The sequence below is a fragment of the Oncorhynchus mykiss genome, chromosome 12 (assembly GCF_013265735.2).
Source record: "Oncorhynchus mykiss isolate Arlee chromosome 12, USDA_OmykA_1.1, whole genome shotgun sequence".
NCBI lineage: Eukaryota > Metazoa > Chordata > Actinopteri > Salmoniformes > Salmonidae > Oncorhynchus > Oncorhynchus mykiss.
This window is the reverse complement of record NC_048576.1, coordinates 47,278,550-47,297,752: the sequence shown is the minus strand read 5'-3', so window position 1 is coordinate 47,297,752 and position 19,203 is coordinate 47,278,550. Positions and strand designations below refer to the sequence as shown.

General features: G+C 40.2%; 1 protein-coding gene across 1 annotated transcript in view; it reads left to right on the top strand.

The window, feature by feature from the left end:
* Nucleotides 1–717: 717 nt before the first annotated feature.
* The window catches only part of LOC110537699 (transmembrane protein 132E), a 385,579-nt gene continuing 367,093 nt past the window's right edge, over nt 718–19,203 (top strand). Inside the window, exon 1 of the mRNA XM_021623939.2 lies at nt 718–2,060. Within this exon, the coding sequence (XP_021479614.1) occupies nt 2,000–2,060 (61 nt within the window). The 5' untranslated portion in view covers nt 718–1,999. The remainder of the gene's footprint in view (nt 2,061–19,203) is intronic.

Here is a 19,203-nt window from a genome sequence, read left to right as displayed (position 1 = left end):
GCTGTGAGGACATCTGCTTAGCCAACAACAGTGGTTGTTTATATGCTATGGTGTTTTGAATTATGCTATTTTTAGGCTCCATAAGATTTATTTCCTGTAATGTTACATTAAATCTCTTCTTCACAAACTGACAACAATTGGAACCAGATAGCCTAACCTTTTCAGTAACTCTCTTTGCAACTGGAGTAAGGCTCATGTTTAAGTGATGTTTAGCATATCAGAGCTCACTAGATAATACTGTACTAGATAAGAGACAGGGTTGAATCAGAAATTACAATAATATACTTATGAAATACAGTGTATTATCTAACATTAAACATCCTGTTTGGACCCCAAGATGAGTAATTGCAGCAGCTAATGGGGATCCTAATAAATACTAAACATTAGGATGGAAATTATTGCATTAGCTCTGATCATAAAGTTGATCCCTAACGGTTATGAACCACCTAAATAGTAATTGTCATTCAAAATAAATATAATGACCTCTTCATATCATCGGCATCTTATGATCGTTTTGATAAATGTTTATTTATTGAAATTAAGACTTTTACATATTGCTCACCTTGAATTTCGGATTTAAAAGCAATTCCATTCGTTATAGAACCAACGAATTCATAGGCTTCATGCAACATGTACAAATTGTACACACGCACACTGTCCACCTCATTGGATAAAGTATGCATCGCACGCGCGTCAGGCCGGAGGGTACCACGTGATTAAGATTTGGTTGATTGATGCGGCGTTCAGCATTTTGTTGAATTCTGAGAGTGAGGGAGAAGGATCTTGGTAGCAACTGTCTTTGTGAAAGTAGCTTTATGGGACACAACACATACGAGAACGAATGAGCAATTTTTCTTTCTTTCCTTCATTAGAGGAGTGCCAAAGAATGGTCAACACAAGGCAGGCTATTGCGAAACAGTCCGTGAGTTTGGAACCACAGCTAGGGGATGGATTTGGACTACTAACGTTACTGCGGATTGAGTGAAAATGGTCAACATTGTTGTGACTCGGGACTTCTAGAATATAAAGGCGATGAGAATTAAGGGAGCCTAACATCGAAATGTGGTAGGCATATTATGTGGACTGCCGTTTTCAATTTGGGAACTAGATGAACTATCAAATCACCGCATGAAACGCATTCAGTGATTTGGGTTTGGAATCGCAGAATTACCCGAGATTAGTCGAGTGTTTCTTTCGTATACATTGTTACGTGTGGAATAGCCTTTTTTTTTTGCTTACTGGAGGTTCCTCTCGCCTGTGCACTGGAACTTTAACAAAGGCATGAGACACCCGGCAAAAGGCACGCGTTGTTGAACCCTAGCCCGTGTTCCCTACCGCGCAGTAAAAACCGATGGATGGTCTCCATTGTCAGTTGGCTACATTGTTGCATCGGGGCTTGGTTAAATGTTCTGTTTAATTGGCTCCGTATCATGGAAAACTACACCCACTGTCCAGTTGTAGGTTTCAGGACCTTTTGGATAACACGTTTATCAATTTTAGGCGCTGCAGTTTATAGCCTACCAGCATCAGATACCTCCGCATTTAGCGTAGTCAACTGAACGGCGAGGAATTTCACATCAATAGTTATTTTTATTGCAATGTGTGAGTACAATTGCGCATGTGTTGAATTATTTAACCCGTGGACTTTGCTACATATTTGGAACATGCATGGAGGACTATTTAATTGAGGGCACAATTGGAAACAGACGCGTGGGAGTCTCGAGCCACTTGATCCTGATACCTGTAACTTCTCCGGCTTGGAGCCCCTTTTATAAAAATACGTTCGTTCATCGTGCCTTACATTTTGTTTTCATTAAGCCAGTCAGACAATTGTAGGACTTGACACGATCTATTCAGCAGCCTAGTCTACAGCCCCACATCTTGTAAACAATTCAACGTTAGACTCTTGAAGAACCTGCCATAGACCTAACACCGGTCGGAAGCTATATTGGAAGACTCCTGTATTCAAGACTGCTTACTGGATTTACTGAGATCTACGATGTCAATTTCACCATACCGCAGAGGAACTCTTCTGCTCTGTGTGGCGCTCATTACTAATGGTAAGTGCCTAACCAAGTGACACACAGTATACTTCAGAATGATGATTAGCTGGATGTCTGAACTCCATGATGTGTAGGCCTACATCTCGGTGGAGTTGGGTTGCGACGACTGTGGGCGGCGCCTGTTTGATTGTTATAGGTAGGCAATTTCAAGCGAGATGCGATTGAGATTTCAGAGTAGAAAACACTGTTGCAGTGTCGCCTAATCGCAACTGCCCCCACCAACCAACTTATCATTTAGACAACTGCTTATATGGCATCGATATGAGTCAAACATTTGATTATACAGTCAAAATTGACTACAGAATGTAAATTGGATGACACTTACTATAGTTTTGTAGGCTACCTGAGTATATAACTACATACATCGGGGATTGGCAACTCCAGTCCTCGGGGCCTGATTGGTGTCAGTTTTTCCCCCAGCCCCAACTAACACATCTGACTCCAATAATCAACTAATCATGATTTTAAGTTTAGAATGTGAGGGGGTTCATTTCATCCTGCCCTCAGCTGGCAGCACACATGTAGTAATCAATTCTGAACTGCATGCAACCTGATAGTAATGCCCGTGGTAAATGTGGTTTGACTCTGGATGTCCATATGGGGCTAGTTAGAGACCATCTGTAAATTGCACAATGGACATGTTTAAAAATCCAATACCTCCAAATTTCAGTGACGCAAACCAACTATACATTAAAATGGAAGCATTGAAGGCATTTGAGAACTAAAATGTGTGCAACATCAAAATATTGTCTCATTTACGTTGTGTAATTTATTGATGGCCCTAACTAGCCCCAGAGATAGACTATCCAAAGTCAAACCATATTTGCCAGTCGGCTGAAGAGAGAATATTTGTCTTAGTCTTCCCACCTGTGAACACACACACACACACACACATCAAACCACACCCAGAATCCAACGCTCATTTGAATTCGGTAATGGTCATTTGAATTCGGTAATGGCCGCTAGCATTTTTTTAATGAATCAAATCTAAAATGAGGCCAAAGCAGGAAGTTCAGCTTATCTTTAAATTTGGATTTGTTATTCTGCACACACAAAGCGTAATATAGGAGCTAACAGATGCAGGTAAGGATTAAGTTATTAATGCAAGTGAGGTATACAACCAGTTGAATGCTTTCATTTGCAATGAATGGTACTGGGCAAGTACAATTGAGGGTCCACAAACAGCATCTCTCCACAAGGTGGGAGCAGGGCTGTGTAGCTTGCCACACTTTAATAGCAGGTTTTTGTAGCCTATGTTTTTAGGAGCTCTAGTCTATGTTTTTAGGAGCTCTCAATTTCACTAGTCTCCGTATTTTCTGAACCGATTTAAGAAAAAATAATAATAATTCAAATACCGTATAAATATTTCTGGTGTGCTCTCCCATTCAGGTTTTGGATGCCCCATTTGCAGTAATGCACAAAGAGGGATGCACTACAACACACTGAAATAAGGCTTTGGTCTGCAAAGTCATTAGTTTGCATTCTATTCCTTAGTCAGTATTGCATCACATTGATAAGGACATTTTTGGACTCACTTTTTGTGCTGTGCTCACTTGAACAGGAAGGTGTTAAAAAAAAAAAAAAAACTATTTTTTACCCCTTTTTCTCCCCAATTTCGTGGTATCCAATTGTTGTCGTGGTATACTATCTTGTCTCATTGCTACAACTCCCGTACGGGCTCGGGAGAGACGAAGGCTGAATGTCATGCGTCCTCCGATACACCAGCCTGCTTCGTACTGCTTCTTAACACAGCGCGCGTCCAAACCGGAAGCCAGCTGCACCAATGTGTCGGAGGGCACTGCGCCCGGCCCGCGATGAGACAAGGATCCCTACCGGCCAATCCCTCCCTAACTCGGACGACGCTAGGCCAATTGTGCGTCGCCCCACGGACCTCCTGGTCGCGGCCGGTTACAACAGAGCCTGGGCGCGAACCCAGGGACTCTGATGGCACAGCTGGCGCTGCAGTACAGCGCCCTTAACCACTGCGCCACCCGGGAGGGCTTCAAGTTAAATAGTTTTGAACGAGGCACAAATCATCCTTCATTGACAGCATGGCCAATGTTGAATGTTTATAATTTTAAACTTGGAAAATAACCCCTTAATCCCAGATTTGGGACAACACAGCCACTGTCACTGGTCCAAACCACTCGTTGAATTTGTGATTTCTAACTTGTGTAATGTTTATGGCTGATGAGCACCGATATGTTTTAACTATACTTTCTCTTCATTATTTCTCTCCATTTGCACATTTTTGGGGAATATTCAGAGGTGGAAACGTTCCGTGGGAATTAATGGAAATACATGCAAATTAATACCATTTTAATGTAATGTTTTTGCATTAGATATATTTATCATATGGAGACAATACCCTTGTATTGGTCAGCCTGTTGTGTGCTTTGGTGTGTGTGTTCACAAACAAGGACCAGTTGCGGTCTGAGGAGGCTGATGTTGGTGGGATTTGGAGGATGATGGAGGCAATGGGAAAGAGCCTCAGATCCACAAAGTCCCTTCCACCGGGTGGCTGATGAGATGCAGTGGGGCAAAAAAGTATTTAGTCAGCCACTAATTGTGCAAGTTCTCTCACTTAAGAAAAATCCAGAAAATCACATTGTAGGATTTTTAATGAATTTATTTGCAAATTATGGTGGAAAAAAAGTGTTTGGTCAATAACAAAAGTTTATCTCAATACTTTGTTATATACCCTTTGTTGGCAATGACAGAGGTCAAATGTTTTCTGTAAGTCTTCACAAGGTTTTCACACACTGTTGCTGGTATTTTGGCCCATTCCTCCATGCAGATCTCCTCTAGAGCAGTAACGTTTTGGGGCTGTTGCTGGGCAACATGGACTTTCAACTCCCTCCAAAGATGTTCTATGGGGTTGAGATCTGGAGACTGGCTAGGCCACTCCAGGACCTTGAAATGCTTCTTACTAAGCCACTCCTTCGTTGCCCGGTCGGTGTGTTTGGGATCATTGTCATGCTGAAAGACCCAGCCACGTTTAATCTTCAATGCCCTTGCTGATGGAAGAAGGTTTTCACTCAATCTCACGATACATGGCCCCATTCATTCTTTCCTTTACACGGATCAGTCGTCCTGGTCCCTTTGCAGAAAAACAGCCCCAAAGCATGATGTTTCCACCCCAATGCTTCACAGTAGGTATGGTGTTCTTTGGATGCAACTCGTCGTGTTTGGAGGACAAAGAATGCTGAGTTGAGTTTTTACCAAAAAGTTATATTTTGGTTTCATCTGACATTCTCCCAATCTTCTTCTGGATCATCCAAATGCTCTCTAGCAAACTTCAGACAGTCCTGGACATGTGTCCCCCTGCTTTTTTTATTTTATTTTTTTATTTTACCTTTATTTAACCAGGCAAGTCAGTTAAGAACAAATTCTTATTTTCAATGACGGCCTGGGAACAGTGGGTTAACTGCCTGTTCAGGGGCAGAACGACAGATTTGTACCTTGTCAGCTCGGGGGTTTGAACTCACAACCTTCCGGTTACTAGTCCAACGCTCTAACCACTAGGCTACCCTGCCGCCCCGCTTAAGCCAGTACGTCTGGCACTGCAGGATTTGAGTCCCTGGCGGCAGTGTTACTGATGGTAGGCTTTGTTACTTTGGTCCCAGCTCTCTGCAGGTCATTCACTAGGTCCCCCCGTGTGGTTCTGGGATTTTTGCTCACCGTTCACTTGTGATCATTTTGACCCCACGGGGTGAGATCTTGTGTGGAGCCCCAGATCGAGGGAGATTATCAGTGGTCTTGTATGTCTTCCATTTCCTAATAATTGCTCCCACAGTTGATTTCTTCAAACCAAGCTGCTTACCTATTGCAGATTCAGTCTTCTCAGCCTGGTGCAGGTCTACAATTTTGTTTCTGGTGTCCTTTGACAGCTCTTTTGTCTTGACCCTAGTGGAGTTCTGCCTTCTTCTTGCCTTCTTCTTGATCTTTGCCCCTGATAGGATGCTCTTGCCAGCATACTTGGGGTCCAACATGTACGCTGCGGCGTGTATGGGCTTCAGGCAGAAGTCTTCATGCTTTTTGATTTATTTCAGAACTGCAGTTTCCTCTGGCGCAACAGTGATGTGGGCAGGGGAGTACAGTTTTCTCTTACATCTGCAAGCATTCTGAACATCAGACAAGATGGCATTGTCTCCCTTGATCTGTGCAATGGCTATTGTTATATGTTTTAAGCTGCTTTACCTCTCTCTCCCCCAATACATAATCCAGGAGGATCCTCTTGATGGGGCTGTCCATGTCGGCAGACTGAGATATGGCCATTTCTTGGAGAGACTCGTTTCCCTCCAGGAGACTGTCAAACATGTTGACAACACCACCCTAATCGGTGATGCTGGGCAGCTTCAATGTGGTGCTTTTATTCTTCTCACTTTGCTTGGTGAGATAGATTGCTGCTAGAACTTGATGACCCTTCACATCCCTAACCATTTCCTTGACTCTCTTGCAGAAGTGTATCCATTGTTTTCAGTGCTATGATGTCCTTGTGGAGCAGATTCAATACAATGGTTGTGATGTGAGGGTAGGACTCCACTTTAGACCAAGCAGCCTTCATGTTTGCAGCATTGTCTGTCACAAGTGAAAATACCTTCTGTGGTCCATTGATGACTGCCTTCAGCTCATCTGCAATGTAGAGACCCGTGTCTCTTGTCTGTGCTTTTGTAGAATACTGGTTGAGGGGTGGAGATGAAGTTAATTATTCATTGCCCACGAACATTCGACCACCCATCAGAGATGATTCAATACAGTCTGCTTTCTCTATGATTGGCTTGACTTTCACTTGAACTCTGTTGAACTCTGCATCCAGCAAATTAGTAGATAAAGCATGTCTGGTTGGAGGGGTGTATGCTGGGCAAAGAACATTCAGAAATCCCTTCCAATACACATTGGCTGTGAGCATTGGAGGTGAACCAGTTGCATACACAGCTCGAGCAAGACATTCATCAGCATTTCTCTGACTACGTTCCTCCATTGAGGCAAAAAACCTTCTGATTCCAGGAGGACCACGAGCTGTTGCTCTCGATAAGGTGTCGGATTCATCATTTTCAACTTGAATAGAAGTAAAGGGACTTTTGTCAGAAGTTGCGATTGCTGAGGGAACTTTAAGCACTTGGCCAGATGATTCTGGAGCTTCACATGATTTGTCACAGTATTTACAAATGCACACAGCTTTTCCTTCGACATTCGCTGCAGTGAAAGGTCTCCACACATCAGAGTGCCCGTGGCATTTTCCTGTAAAGATTAGGGAAAAAATGAGTAAAAAAACACACTACAATTCCATGTACAGCTAAAGTTAGATTAAACATTTCCTTTGTAAGATAAATGTTTTAAAATTAATTATGTATGGAAACAGGTGAATTAACACTCAGTTAGCAGGCTCAAGCAAACTAAAACCCACATGGTAGCAAAAACTAACTAGCGGAAATTAACGAGTTTGAAATAATTTAAACAGTTTGCTGTAGGCTACTGTTTACTAGTTAACAAAAAAATGGTATGTCATGAAATATATTCACCCCACCCAGTATTGTAATCAAAACTTACCAGAAAGCATGTAGTCCTTGGCTCAGACAGTGTAGTAGTGCTCAATAGCATCTCATTAGTGTGCAAGATCTTGAGAATCAGCTGTACATTTGAAGAGTGTGATGGAAGAATGCACGGGTTGCAATTCCATTGAATTGGGGATAGTTTAACCAAAATATGCCTGAAGACCTAGTATTGCCTTGTCCATCACACAAAAAGGTTCACTGTTATAAGCTAATTTTTTTAATATATATTTTTTTATGAATTTAAGAAAAATTCCCAGGCTTAACTTCCCAAAGAGATTTTCCTGGAAAGTTTTACCCTTTGCAATAACAAGGACTAAAAAGGATTTGCCAGTAGATTGTCAACTTGATTAATGATGGTTGCTAGCTAAGATTTTGAAAGTATGATGTTGACATGACTAGGCCAATCAAAGCTACGGTACATATGTGATTTGACGTCATTTTATCTGTGGCCAATGACCTTGAGCCTTCTTGGATGGGCACTTCTATGGCAGCAGCCAAAGGGCTAGAATTTTCAATGTCTCCTCTTACACTTGTCAGTGAGGTGAAGTCCCCATGAGTGACAGAACACTGAGCCAATCATGGCGTAACACTCTGTATTGTCTGCTGGCTTGCCCCACCACGACGGGAAACCATGCTAGGCCTGATCACCGACAACGACGAGACGGCCTATAGGGAGGAAGCCAGACAACTGGCCGGGTGGTGCCAGAATAACAACCTATCCCTCAACGTAACCAAGACTAAGGAGATGATTGTGGACTACAGAAAAAGGAGCACCGAGCACATCCCCATTCTCATCGACGGGACTGGAGTGGAGCAGGTTGATAGCTTCAAGTTCCTTGGTGTCCACATCAACAAAAAGCTCTTATTTTCAGATTTATTTTTACTGTTTTATTTCTTTACTTACCTACACACACACACATACCCTTTTTTCCCGCACTGTTGGTGAGAGTCTGTATGTAAGCATTTCACTGTAATTACTGTTGTATTTGGCGCACGTGACAAATAAACTGATTTGAAGCCCTGAGCTAGGAATAAATACCTGCAATTAGAAGCTGCCTTACAACATGGTCTTTGTTTTCTTGAGTATGCAGCTTTATTATTTGGAAACTGATGTGACAAGTATCAATGCCAAAAAAACAGGCAAGCCCCCCCCCCCCCCCCCACACACACACACACACGCACGTTCCCTGAATGACGGGTCACCACTGTGTATGGCCACAATTTGCCTCATGCAGTGCAACACATCCCCTTGCATATCGTTGATTGTGGCCCGTGGAAAGTTTCATCAGCTGTCTGGGTGGCTGGTCTCAGACGATACCGCAGGTGAAGAAGCCGGCTGTGGAGGTCCTGGGCTGGTTTGGTTACACCGGTTGGATGTACTGCCAAATTCTCTAAAACAAAGTGGCTTATTTTAGGGAAATTAACATAAAATGATCTGGCAACAGCTCTGGTGGACATTCCTGCAATCAGCCAGCATACCAATTGCACACTCCCTCAACTTGAGAGATCTGTGGCATTGACTTTTATTTCCCCCAGCACAAGGTGCAACTGTGTAATGGTCATGCTTTTTGTTATGCCACACCTGTCAGGTGGATGGATTATCTTGGCAATGGAGAAATACTCACTAACCAGGATGTAAACAAATTAGTGCACCTATTATTATTATTATTATTATTATTATTATTATTTTTTTTTTAAATTTTTTTTTTGTGTGTATGGAACAGTTCTGGGATCTTTTATTTCAGCTTATGAACATTTCAGCTTATGAGCGTTTTACATGTTGCGTTTTATTTTTGTTCAGTATATTTACCCTCTTTGTTTCCCTGTCTGGTGTGGTTTGTAAACAACTTGTACACGTCTCTGAAAAAATTGAGTGAATTTGAGGGATTTCATTTTGCTACAGTAAATCCTTTGTCAGTAAAATAAAATGTGATATTGTGGTGTATAAGATAAGCCCAAAATAAATGTGGCATGTTTAAAATAGTTTATTCTTTATTTTCATGCTGCACCTTAGTGTAAGAACATACCTATGACGCATGCAATGAGTATTAAATCAATTGGATTGGTCTGTCAGTTTTATTTATCACAGTATTGATATTCTAATGCAGGCTTATTTAGGTAGGGGTGATTCAAAAGAATGAGTCACCCTTTTCTCTCTGTCATAGTACGTTTTAAAATTAGTCTAATCAACTTTGCATTTTATGAACACACATTTTGTCTTGGATGGGATCAGACTACCTGTTTTGTCGGACAACTATTCATTGTGACGGTGGAAGTGTGGCATTTTCCAACAGCAAGTTTTCTTTTTTTATTGTGCCGAAATATGTCAGTACACATCCAAAGAACACCAGTATAAAAGCCATGTTATGACAGGTGCCAGGTTATGTCTCCCTAAATCCTCAGGACAGCCCTCATCTGTCAGTGGTTGAAAGTAATGTTAGGAGACATTAAAAGGTAGTCTCCTGAACATGCATGCACTGCCATCAGTTTCTTAAAATAATGGTGGGCAGCAACCGGAAGATCATGACAATAGATATTTGGTTAACACTGAATCTAAAGTGTATAGTGCCGTCCTGGAACCTATTAACACCATTCCATAGGTTGGCCATACTTTCTGGCTCATCTTCAACTGTTTTAACTGCCCCTTTTACTCCATAGTTCCCACACAAACACCCCTATCCAGTCAACCAATGGTGTTGTCTACTTAGCCACAAGGTATGACTTATTGTTATTTGCTATTCAATTGATTGGTGTAGCATTATTAAAATAAATTGCACATTGCATTTCCATAATTTGCTGTAATGTATGCATTCACATGAAACATCCAATGTGTCAAAGTAATCTGCTTGCCACTTCACAGAAATGATTATACAGTAAGGCCTAGTCGTTAATGCTTGAAGACTGTTCTACTGTTTTCTGAATGCCGTCAAGCATGTCTTAAAAAAAAAGCATCAGTTAGGCATGAATATGTAGCACGTACCATGTTTACTAGTGTTGTGTATCTGAGTTGTCCTTCCCCTGTGGATCGATTTGTCTGAGACCTCTTTCACTCTGCGCTGCACAACATGCCTGAGGTGGTACTGTTAGCAAAGTCATGTTTGGTTGGCATACCTCCCGCCACAAGCCCATTTACACAGAGCATACAGACACTGGATATGGACTATAGCTACTACACTGCAGTCTCAGTCCAGGGGCCTCATTTTATAACCGTACGTGTGCTATTTCTGAGAAGACTGCGCGCTCCCCAAAATATTGATTTAGAATCTTGGCGCACGCCTTGCATGCACATGTTTCCCGTTATAAATTAGACCTTTTGTAAAACTGCGTGCGTGAACAAACAACACCTTAATAACGGCCATCATTCACATTTCTATTAGAGGTAGACCGATTTAATTAAGGTCGATTTCAAGTTGTCATAACAATCGGTAATCGTCATTTTTGGACACCGATCATGGCCGATTACATTGCACTCCATGAGGAGACTGCGTGGCAGGCTGACTACCTGTTACGCGAGTGCAGCAAGGAGCCAAGGTAAGGTGCTAGCTAGCATTAAACGTATCTTATAAAAAAACAATCGATCTTAACCTCTCTGCGCAAAGAACCCGTTAGCGGGATGAAATTCAACAAAATACGGTGATCGCTACGTAAATAGTCATATTAAGCCTAGAGTCTTGCTAATCCAACTGCGGTGTCAGATTTAAAAAAGGATTTACTGTGAAATAATATGATGCGATTATCTAAGGATGGAGCCCCATTAAAAAAAACTATTTCAACCAGCACAGGCGTAACAAAATCACAAACTGCAATAAAATAAATAGTTTACCTTTGACGATCTTTCTCTGTTTGCAATCCCAATGCTCATTGTTACACAATGAATGGTCTTTTGTTTGATAAAATCCATTTTTTTATAGCCTAACACGCAACATTTTGTGAACTGCTTGTGTCGTGAATTCCGTCTCATTCCATATTCGACGACACATTCGAGGTAAATACACATACAAAATGTGACTTTTCCAGTCATGTTTGGTTTCATTGCAATCAACTGGTTTGTAACGCAACCAAACCTGATGGGTAATTTCGCGGGACGTATTGACTGAAAGAAACCGATTTGAAGACAAGTAATGACATCATTGTGCACCAATGATTTGCCCGCTGTTTTGTTGATTGACTGTATTTTAACCCAATGACCACTGATCGTCTTGAAATCTAGCTGGGTAGATAGCCAATGAGCTGAGGTAAACGGCAACATGTAATGTTTGTGTTGGAAGACCAACCCATGTAGTAAACTCCGGCGTAAAGAGGTTAATTCGCCATTGACGAGTCATACCGGAAGGTGCAACGCATGTTACGCACAGCATTGTTTTCGTAAAGCGCATATTCAGCTGTTTATATATCAATCAGTATGGCGACTAAGTCAGGGAAAGCTAAATTTAAATCAAGATATACAGATGTACACACAATTGTAGAAATTGATCGAGGACGATTCATTTAGCGATTCCCAAATGGAGAGGACATCGTTTTGGACTGGTAAGTTCTTCTCATGCTAATGCCGTTGTTTTGAAATTAGTAATATAAAATATTATTTGTGAAATTAAATAGCCTATTTGAGGCTGTTGAGTGGAGGGCAGGCCCACAACAATGGCCAAAGTGAAATGGAGACAGTAGATACAGCTGGTCTATAATAATATATTCAACCTTATGTCCCCTGTACACTCTCTCTCATATATATATATATATATAAATAAATAAATAAATAAATAAATAAATAAATAAATAAATGTTTATTATACCTGTTGATAGGGCTCATATGTGAAACTATTCTAACTGAACATTTTCTTTCACAGTGACACTGACTCCGAATGGGAGCCCCCAGTGCCAAGGTGTCCATCCCCCACTGAAGCTGGTTCATCCAGCTCCTGCCACAAGTGGTGTTCGTCTGCCCAAATATATTTCTGCAGGCATGGATGTGCCTCAGGGCCAAAAGAGCACAGCATGGATGCGTCGCTGTGTTCTTTGCAAAATTAAGTCCCCCATCACTTGCACCACATGCTTGGTGACCCTATGCTTTACAGTAGAACGAGACTGCTATGGCACCTGGTATCAGCAGCACAATATTGTGTAGAGGACTAAGGGTCTTCCAAATATTGAAAGTGTTATTTTGTGTGTGTGTGTGTATATATATATATATATATATATATATATATATATATATATATATATATATATATATATATATATATATATATATATATATATATATATATATATATATATATATATATATATATTCATGTTTTTTCTCCATTTTTTGGGGGGGGTGTGTTAAAATACCATTTTGGTATTTTGTATATAGTTATTCCATTCAAAATGTATAACTTCACCAATTTGGCCACTTGGGTACATTTGCGCTACTTGTGTGGGACACCTGGGTGACTTCATGATAAATGTCATGTAGCACACTCATTTCGGAAGTTATCATTCTGAAACTTTTCACAAGTTCTGTTGCCCTCTTATGTGTTTCACTGAAATTGTCCCCATCATCCTATCTGAATGTTTGTTTTATCCTGTTCATTTTAAAGATGATACAACAATAAAAAGAAAAAACACATGTTTTTTTTCATTGTATTATCTAAACCAGATCTATTGTGTTATATTCTCCTACATTCAATTCACAGTTACACAAACTTCAAAGTGTTTTCTTTCAAATGGTACCAAGAATATGCATATCCTTGGTTCTGTGCCTGAGCTACAGGCAGTTAGATTTGGGTATGTCTTCAGGCGGAAATTGGCGGAATCACAGCCTACTTCGCCAAACGGGTGATTTAACAAGTGCATTCATGAAAAACGCACTCTCGTTGCACCAATGTGTACCTAACCATAAACATCAATGCCTTTCTTAAAATCAAAACACAAGTATATATTTTTAAATCTGCATATTTAGTTAATATTCCCTGCTAACATTAATTTATTTTAACTAGGGACATTGTGTAACTTCTCTTGCGTTCTGTGTAAGCAGAGTCAGGGCATATGCAGCAGTTTGAGCCTGCCTGGCTCATTGTGAATTGTGTGAAGATCTTTTCTTCCTAACAAAGACCGTAATTAATTTGCCAGAATTGTACATAATTATAACATTGAATGTTGTGCAATGTAACAGCAATATTTAGACTTATGGATGATACCCGTTAGATTAAAATACGGAATAGTTCCGTATTTTACTGAAAGAATAAACATTTTGTTTTCGAAATGATACTTTCCCGGTATTAATGACCTAAGGCTCATATTTCTGTGTTATTGTAATTAAGTCTATGATTTGATATTTGATAGAGCAGTCTGACTGAATGGTGGTAGGCAGCAGCCGGCTCATAAGCATTCATTCAAACTACACTTTCCTGCATTTGCCAGCAGCTCTTCGCTGTGCTTCAAGCATTGTGCTGTTCATGACTTCAAGCCTATCAACTCCCGAGATTAGGCTAGCAATACTAAAGTACCTAAGAGCGTCCAATATTCAAAGGTATATGAAATACAAATGGTATAGAGAGTCCTATAATAACTACAATCTAAAACTTCTTACCCGGGAATATTGAAGACTCATGTTAAAAGGAACCACCAGCTTTCATATGTTCTGAGCAAATAACTTAAACGTTAGCTTTTTTACATGGCACATATTGATTGCACTTTTACTTTCTTCTCCAACACTTTGTTTTTGCATTATTTAAACCAAATTGAATGTTTATTTGAGACTAAATTGATTTTATTGATGTATTATATTAAGTTAAAATAAGTCTTTCAGTATTGTTGTAATTGTCATTATTTTTTCTATATATATTTTTTTAAATCGGCCGATTTAATCCGTATCCGCTTTTTTTTGGTCCTCCAATCGGTATCCGCATTAAAATCATAATCAGTCGACCTCTAATTTCTATGGTGACAATAACACCCTTATTTTTTGTAGGTCTTATACTTCGGAAGTATTGGAATTAGGCCATCTAAAGGAAATAATATATTAATGGTGAACTTGATCAAATGTTAACCCCAACCAAAAAACTAATCTTGGTCATCTGGGAATTTTTTTTAAACTTATTTTTCCATTTATAGACACAATTGTCATTTAAAAAAAAAAAACAACTATATGCATTCAGCTTCACTGATGCTTTAAATGCTCTGTTTGATTAAATAAGACGCAAATGACTCGGGAGTCAGAGGGGGAGAGAACCTGACCTGACCCCCCTCCTCCTGCTGGCTTTTGCAGATCCTCCCATTACGCTCTGGAAGTTGCCGGTAATAGGCTACACGAGAATTCGGCAACCTTTCTCATGTGGAATGCCAATTTCTTACCATGTCTACAGATCTGCGTGCCAGTTATGGTTTTCATATACACATTTTCATGAAACAGTTTTATTTATAATACCATCATATCTCAATCATTGTAATGTGATTAATCAAACTTCTATCCAAATTAAACAAACCTAAAAAGTAACTTTTGCCATTGCCAACTATGTAGAAATAGTCTACATTAAGCCAACAAATAAAAACATTTTTTAAAAATATCTTATAAATCACATGGCCTGTAACTTGAAACATTGTACAACTATCAACTGATGGTTTCGGCCTGAAACTTTCAACATTGTATAAAATATTATGGGCCCTCAGTTTCCTGTTCCAGTGAGCTCGGGACAGAGGTCGACCGATTATGATTGTCCAACGCCGATACTCATTTTTGGAGGACAAAAATAATAAATATATGTATTTGTAATAATGGCAGTTATAACAATACTGAATGAACACTTATTTTAACTTTAATATTATACATCAATAAAATAAATTTGGACTCAAATAAATAATGAAATATGTTCAATTTGGTTTAAATAATGCAAAAACAAAGTGTTGGAGAAGAAAGTAAAAGTGCAATATGTGCTATGTAAGAAAGCTAATGTTTAAGTTCCTTGCTCAGAACATGAGAACATATGAATGCTGGTGGTTCCTTTTAACATGAGTCTTCAATATTCCCAGGTAAGAAGTTTTAGGTTGTAGTTATTATAGGAATTATAGGACTGTTTCTCTCTATACCATTTGTATTTCATATACCTTTGACTATTGGATGTTCTTATAGGCACTTTAGTATTGCCAGTGTAACAGTATAGCTTTCGTACCTCTCCTCGCTCCCACCTGGGCTCGAACCAGGAACACAACGACAACAGCCACCCTCGAAGCAGCGTTACCCATGCAGAGCAAGGGGAACAATTCCTCCAAGTCTCAGAGTGAGTGAAGTTTGAAATGCTATTAGCGCGCACCCCGCTAACTAGCTAGCCATTTCACATCACATAGTTACACCAGCCTAATCTCAGGAGTTGATAGGCTTGAAGTTATAAACAGCAGAGCTGCTGGCAAAACGCACACAAGTGCTGTTTGAATGAATGCTTATGAGCCTGCTGTTGCCTATCATCGCTCAGTCAGACTGCTCTATCAAATCATAGACTTAATTATAACGTAACACACAGAAATGCGAGCCATATGTCATTAATGTCGAATCCGGAAACTATCATCTCGAAAACAAGACGTTTATTCTTTCAGTGAAATACACGGGTTGCATCCATCAGTCTAAATATTGCTGTTAGATTACACAACCTTCAATGTTGTGTCATAATTACGTCAAATTCTGGCAAATTAGTTTGCAATGAGCCAGGCGGCTCAAACTGTTGCATATATCCTGACTTTGCGTGCAATGAACGCAAGAGAAGTGACACCATTTCACCTGGTTAATATTGCCTGCTAACCTGGATTTCTTTTAGCTAAATATGCATGTTTAAAAATATATACTTGTGTATCGATTTTAAGAAAGGCATTGGTGTTTATGGTTAGGTATACGTTGGAGCAACGACAGTCCTTTTTCACGAATGCGCACTGCATCGATTATATGCAATGCAGGACACGCTAGATAAACTAGTAATATCATCAACCATGTGTAGTTATAACTAGTGATTATGATTGATTAAGTTTAATGTTTCACGGAAACATGGCTGTCTCGGGATATGGCTGTCTCCCAGCACAGCCACTGGGATTCTTTGTGTATTGTGCCGACAGGAATAAACATCTCTCTGTGAAGAAGGGCGAGGGTGTATGTTTCATGATTAACAACTGATGGTGTAGTTGTAACAACATACAGGAACTCAAGTCCTTTTGTTCAATCGACCTAGAATTCCTCACAATCAAATGCCGACCGTATTATCTTTAGGGAATCCTCCTCGGTTTTTGTCACAGCCGTGTATATCCCCCACAACGGCCCTCAAGGAACTTCACTGGACTTTATGCAAACTAGAAACCATATATCCTGAGGCTGCATTTATTGTAGCTGGGGATTTTAACAAAGCAAATTTGAGAACAAGGCTACCTAAATTCTATCAGCAAATTGACTGTAGCACTGGTAAAACACTGGATCACTGCTACTCTAACTTCATGCATGCAAGGCCCTCCCCCGCCCTCCCTTCGGCAAATCCGACCACAACTCCATTTTGCTACTACCATCCTATAGGCAGAAACTCAAACAGGATGTACCCGTGCTAAGGACTATTCAACGCTGGTCTGACTAATCGGAATCCACGCTTCAAGATTGTTTTGATCATGTGGACTGAAACATGTTCCGGGTAGCTTCAAAGAATACATTTCAGGTATATACTGAGTCGATGAGTGAGTTTATAAGGAAATGTATAGGAGATGTTTTAACTACTGTGACAAATCTACCCTAACCAGAAACTGTAGTTAGATGGTGGTATTCGCGCAAAACTGAAAGCACAAACCACCACATTTTAACCATGGAAAGGTGACTGGGAATATGGCGTAATACAATGTAGTTATTCTCCAAGGCAATCAAACAAACAAATGTCAGTATAGAGATAAATTGGAGTCGTAATTCAAAGGCTCCAACACGAGATGTACAGTGCCTTGCGAAAGTATTCGGCCCCCTTGAACTTTGCGACCTTTTGCCACATTTCAGGCTTCAAACATAAATATATAAAACTGTATTTTTTGTGAAGAATCAACAACAAGTGGGACACAATCATGAAGTGGAACGACATTTATTGGATATTTCAAACTTTTTTAACAAATCAAAAACTGAAAAATTGGGCGTGCAAAATTATTCAGCCCCTTTACTTTCAGTGCAGCAAACTCTCTCCAGAAGTTCAGTGAGGATCTCTGAATGATCCAATGTTGACCTAAATGACTAATGATGATAAATACAATCCACCTGTGTGTAATCAAGTCTCTGTATAATTGCACCTGCACTGTGATAGTCTCAGAGGTCCGTTAAAAGCGCATAGAGCATCATGAAGAACAAGGAACACACCAGGCAGGTCCGAGATACTGTTGTGAAGAAGTTTAAAGCCGGATTTGGATACAAAAAGATTTCCCAAGCTTTAAACATCCCAAGGAGCACTGTGCAAGCGATAATATTGAAATGGAAGGAGTATCAGACCACTGCAAATCTACCAAGACCTGGCCGTCCCTCTAAACTTTCAGCTCATACAAGGAGAAGACTGATCAGAGATGCAGCCAAGAGGCCCATGATCACTCTGGATGAACTGCAGAGATCTACAGCTGGTGTGGGAGACTCTGTCCATAGGACAACAATCAGTCGTATATTGCACACATCTGACCTTTATGGAAGAGTGGCAAGAAGAAAGACATTTCTTAAAGATATCCATAAAAAGTGTTGTTTAAAGTTTGCCACAAGCCACCTGGGAGACACACCAAACATGTGGAAGAAGGTGCTCTGGTCAGATGAAACCAAAATTGAACTTTTTGGCAACAATGCAAAACGTTATGTTTGGCGTAAAAGCAACACAGCTGAACACACCATCCCCACTGTCAAACATGGTGGTGGCAGCATCATGGTTTGGGCCTGCTTTTCTTCAGCAGGGACAGGGAAGATGGTTAGAATTGATGGGAAGATGGATGGAGCCAAATACAGGACCATTCTGGAAGAAAACCTGATGTAGTCTGCAAAAGACCTGAGACTGGGACGGAGATTTGTCTTCCAACAAGACAATGATCCAAAACATAAAGCAAAATCTACAATGGAATGGTTCAACAATAAACATATCCAGGTGTTAGAATGGCCAAGTCAAAGTCCAGACCTGAATCCAATCGAGAATCTGTGGAAAGAACTGAAAACTGCTGTTCACAAATGCTCTCCATCCAACCTCACTGAGCTCGAGCTGTTTTGTAAGGAGGAATGGGAAAAAATGTCAGTCTCTCGATGTGCAAAACTGATAGAGACATACCCCAAGCGACTTACAGCTGTAATCACAGCAAAAGGTGGCTCTACAAAGTATTAACTTAAGGGGGCTGAATAATTTTGCACGCCCAATTTTTCAGTTTTTGATTTGTTAAAAAAGTTTGAAATATCCAATAAATGTCGTTCCACTTCATGATTGTGTCCCACTTGTTGTTGATTCTTCACAAAAAAAAATACGTTTTATTTCTTTAGGTTTGAAGCCTGAAATGTGGCAAAAGGTCGCAAAGTTCAAGGGGGCCGAATACTTTCGCAAGGCACTGTATGTGGCAGGGTCTACAGACAATCACAG